The 3569-nt window shown below is 42.1% G+C and overlaps 1 protein-coding gene across 1 annotated transcript in view; it reads right to left on the bottom strand.

Annotated features, from left to right (window-relative positions):
* sall3a (spalt-like transcription factor 3a) overlaps positions 1 to 2434 on the bottom strand; it is a 15184-nt gene extending 12750 nt beyond the window's left edge. The window contains exon 1 of the mRNA XM_014022966.1: positions 982 to 2434. Within this exon, the coding sequence (XP_013878420.1) occupies positions 982 to 1063 (82 nt within the window). The 5' untranslated portion in view covers positions 1064 to 2434. The remainder of the gene's footprint in view (positions 1 to 981) is intronic.
* Positions 2435 to 3569: the final 1135 nt, after the last annotated feature.

Below are 3569 nucleotides of genomic sequence, written 5' to 3'. Positions count from 1 at the left end.
TTTGATTATCTTATTTTTGTCCCTCGTTTAATTATTTACAGCTTACTTTAAATGGGACTTTAACGCCATAATAATGTTTTTGTTGCCTGAAAGATAAATAATCCTTTTCTCCATATGGCGAGGACAGGCTCTGTCAAGCGATCTTGAGCGAAAGTGAACAAATCAAGTGTGATAAATTTATGTGAGGAGGGTAAACAAAAAACATTTCCATGACAAAACAAGGCTTCGACCTGCAACAGACTCTGCATTTTGTCCCAGGCAGGCGCTTACAGGGGACAAAAGACAAGCGTTTTGAAAAAAAAATTAATAAATAAATAACTGCTATTTTTCTTTTTTTTTTTATTAAAGTTGTTGAAAATAAAACATTTGCACCACTATTATTTTCTTTGTATTTTAATGAACCATTTGAGGTTTTAAGAAGATATTTTAAAGTCATCTGTGTGTGTGTGTGTGTTTGCAGAGTTGTTTACCTGAGTAAACAAAATCAAGTGCAAACAGAATCACATTTAAGCGCCTATTTAAGATGTTTACACATTTTTTAGAAGCCTTAAATCATTTCTAGTTTGAAGCAGGCCTCTCAAATAAAAATGATAATAAAAAGGCCTCTGGCAGCACATCATGTAAATACTGCAAATTGTAAATTGTCTAAGGCTGTTCTAATATTTGTGCTTGTTCCATAAATCCTAAATGTCATCTGTCAGCTCACAGCGACCATGATGAGACATGTCGGGAGGTTCAATTTCAACTTTAAACCTGAGAATGTTCAACTTTTCCTGTCATCTTTGGGAAACTTTTACCCTCAAAAAAGCATCATAACTGAGTTGTTATAAATTCTCACTCCACTATTAATAATGAACCCAGTTTTCTAAACGATTGAAAACGGTTTATATTTAAGATTAGACTTTTAAAAGTGAAAGAAGAGCGGCTGTTGGAGCAGGTAGAGGAAGATGAGGGGAGCTCCAGCTGATCGGATCCACTCACCGTGCTCAGAGTTCACCCCGGCTAGAGCGGGATCCTCGTCCGACTTGAGGTGCTGCGGCTTGGCTTGCTTGCGTCGGGACATGCTGCTGCTGGCGTCAGGGCTGGAGATGCTGCTGCTGGGTTCACGCTCCGAGATGCGTCTGCGTTTTGCAGCTGCATCAGCGAAGAGCGAGCGGATCAACGCGCACAAAAAGTTCGCAGAAAGTGTCTGGGATGGCAGGAGGTGGGAAATTAGCCGGTGTTGCTGCTTCTGCCGCCGCCGCTGCTGTTGCCGCTGCTGCTGTGCGTGGGATTGCGCATGTCGGGATAATAATTATGATAGTGAATAATGCCTCGCGATTAATGGCACCGTGTGAAGGTGGGGAGGATTGGCTGGAGTCCAGCGGACGCGCATTGGATATGGTAATGAGGGACGGACTAAGCAATTAGCCGCTTCCCTCTCAGACTTTATCCATCTCTCTCTTTTTTTGTCTTTCTTTACCTCCCCCAACAACACAACTCACAAAACCTCCTGTTTTGCCCAGTTCACAGTGAGGTCTCCAACTGGGAACGCCGGGCTCCTCTCCCTTCACTTTTTCACAAAGCGCACAGTCTTCTGATCTGCATCACTTCATGGTGCCACTTTTGCGCATAACTTCTGAAAAGTGTCCGTCTCTCTCGCACTTTGTCTCTCAGTAACTTCTTTTTTTCCCCCCTCTTCGGAGACTGAAAACTGTTCCTGTCGGAAATGAAGCGACAATCAGTCTCTGAGATGTTTCAGTTTTTTTTTTCTTCTCTTATCTCTGCGAGTAAAGTGGATGTTTGGTTTGCAGGGGGGAGTTCTCTGGCGCAAACTCCGCTTTGCCAAAACTTTGACGCGCGGTTTTCCGTGACCTGCAGCGATCAGTCAGTGGGATTTAACACTCAGCATGTGTTCGGATAAAGAAGTGGCTTCAGTCTTCTGATCGCGGTGAAGTTTGTCTTGTTTTACTCCTGCATGTCTCCGGGTTTCCCTGGTTGCGCTCTCCTCCCCTCCTTGGTCATCGAAAAATAAAAAAATAAAAAATAATAATAACGGTAAAAAAAATAATAATAATAATAAAAAAGTTTTTGCAAACCAAACACCAAAACCCGGTTGAACCAAACAAACTTCACTCAAGCTCTTTCTTTCGTGTCGGCATCGAACTTTGAATTCGCTCTGTAGCAGCAGCGCGCGGAGCGTCGGGCTCTCTGGTTGTTGGACATGGCTCTGCGTGTGTGTGTGTGAGTTGAGTGTGTGCGGAGGGGGACTGCGCTGTGTGTGTGTGTGGTGCGTTTAGTCAACCCCCAAGCAAAAGGTTCAGCCCATTGCTTTCAGCCACCACTAGGATGTACCACCACGTTACTGTTGAGTGGATCGTCCTCAGCCTCTCCGTCACTTCGATCTCCCACCAGAACAGGACGGACAACGTCACAATAATCACAATAAGTCCCGCTTGTTTGGAATTATTACAATTTTTTTATAGAAATAATCATTATAATAATAAAAAACTTGGCAAAACAAGAAGTAAAAAAAGGGAACTTAGAGAATAAAATGATGGCCTTCTTCATTCAGAACAACTTTATTATTTTAAAGCTGATTTTTAATGATTTTCATCATCTGCAGCTCACTGGATTACAGAAGTTACGCATTATTTTTTTCTGTTTTTATTTACCGCCAGAATCGTGACCAATAATCTGCGGGTGAGGGATAAAACACACGCAACAGTGTTTAAGGTCATGACAATTATATCTATTATCCAGCCGCATTTTTCTTCATGATTGTTAAGAATCTAAATATTGAACTAGATTTTCTTTTTACATTTTGCGCACAAAGCTTCAGAATTCCTCATTTTCTTGTTACTGCTGAGATATTGTTTTTTTTTTTTTTCAGCTGACTTGAGCTCAGTTAAAGCCCCTCTTCTCCTGTCTTTTTGTCTCCCCCCATGCTTGCCTCATATGACGTACAGAAATCTGTTGACAACAAGGCTGGCCTTATGTGAGCAAACTTTTTTCTCTTTTCTTCTCCCTCCATCATCCCCCTTTGAATCGTGGCCAAAACAGAAAAGGGAAGAAACAGAAAAAAAAACCTTGTTATTATCTGGTATTAATAGATGCAGCCCCCAGGAAGACAAAAATCAGCTATTGATAATTGCAAGGAGTCCACAGCAATACTGTATCGATCGGCGTGTCCTCCACTCCCCCTGGTACCGGGAGATAAGGAGACACACTCTTTAGAGCAATATAATTTCTTTTGACCTATCTGCTTGCTACAGACTTATGATGAATAGCCACAGTGGCTGAAGTCCTTTATCACCAAAGTTACCCCCTTGATATAATATTGATTCTTTATAACTAGCTCACCGCACAAAAATCAAACTGTCCACTTGGCCATCATCATCATCAATATCATCACAAAGGCGGAGGAATGAAGATCCCTTTGAGAGAGAAAGAGAGACCTCCCAATCTCCTCTGTAGGCCTAATCTTTATTTTGCTGATGATGAAAGGAGAGGGGAAAACGAGGGAAGGTGCCATTTAAAACCAGGTGCCATTTAATCCGGTATAGACATAAGGGGGGAGAGGTGGTGGT

The sequence above is a fragment of the Austrofundulus limnaeus genome, unplaced genomic scaffold (assembly GCF_001266775.1).
Source record: "Austrofundulus limnaeus strain Quisiro unplaced genomic scaffold, Austrofundulus_limnaeus-1.0 Scaffold351, whole genome shotgun sequence".
Taxonomy (NCBI): domain Eukaryota; kingdom Metazoa; phylum Chordata; class Actinopteri; order Cyprinodontiformes; family Rivulidae; genus Austrofundulus; species Austrofundulus limnaeus.
This window is presented reverse-complemented; position numbering and strand designations above follow the sequence as displayed.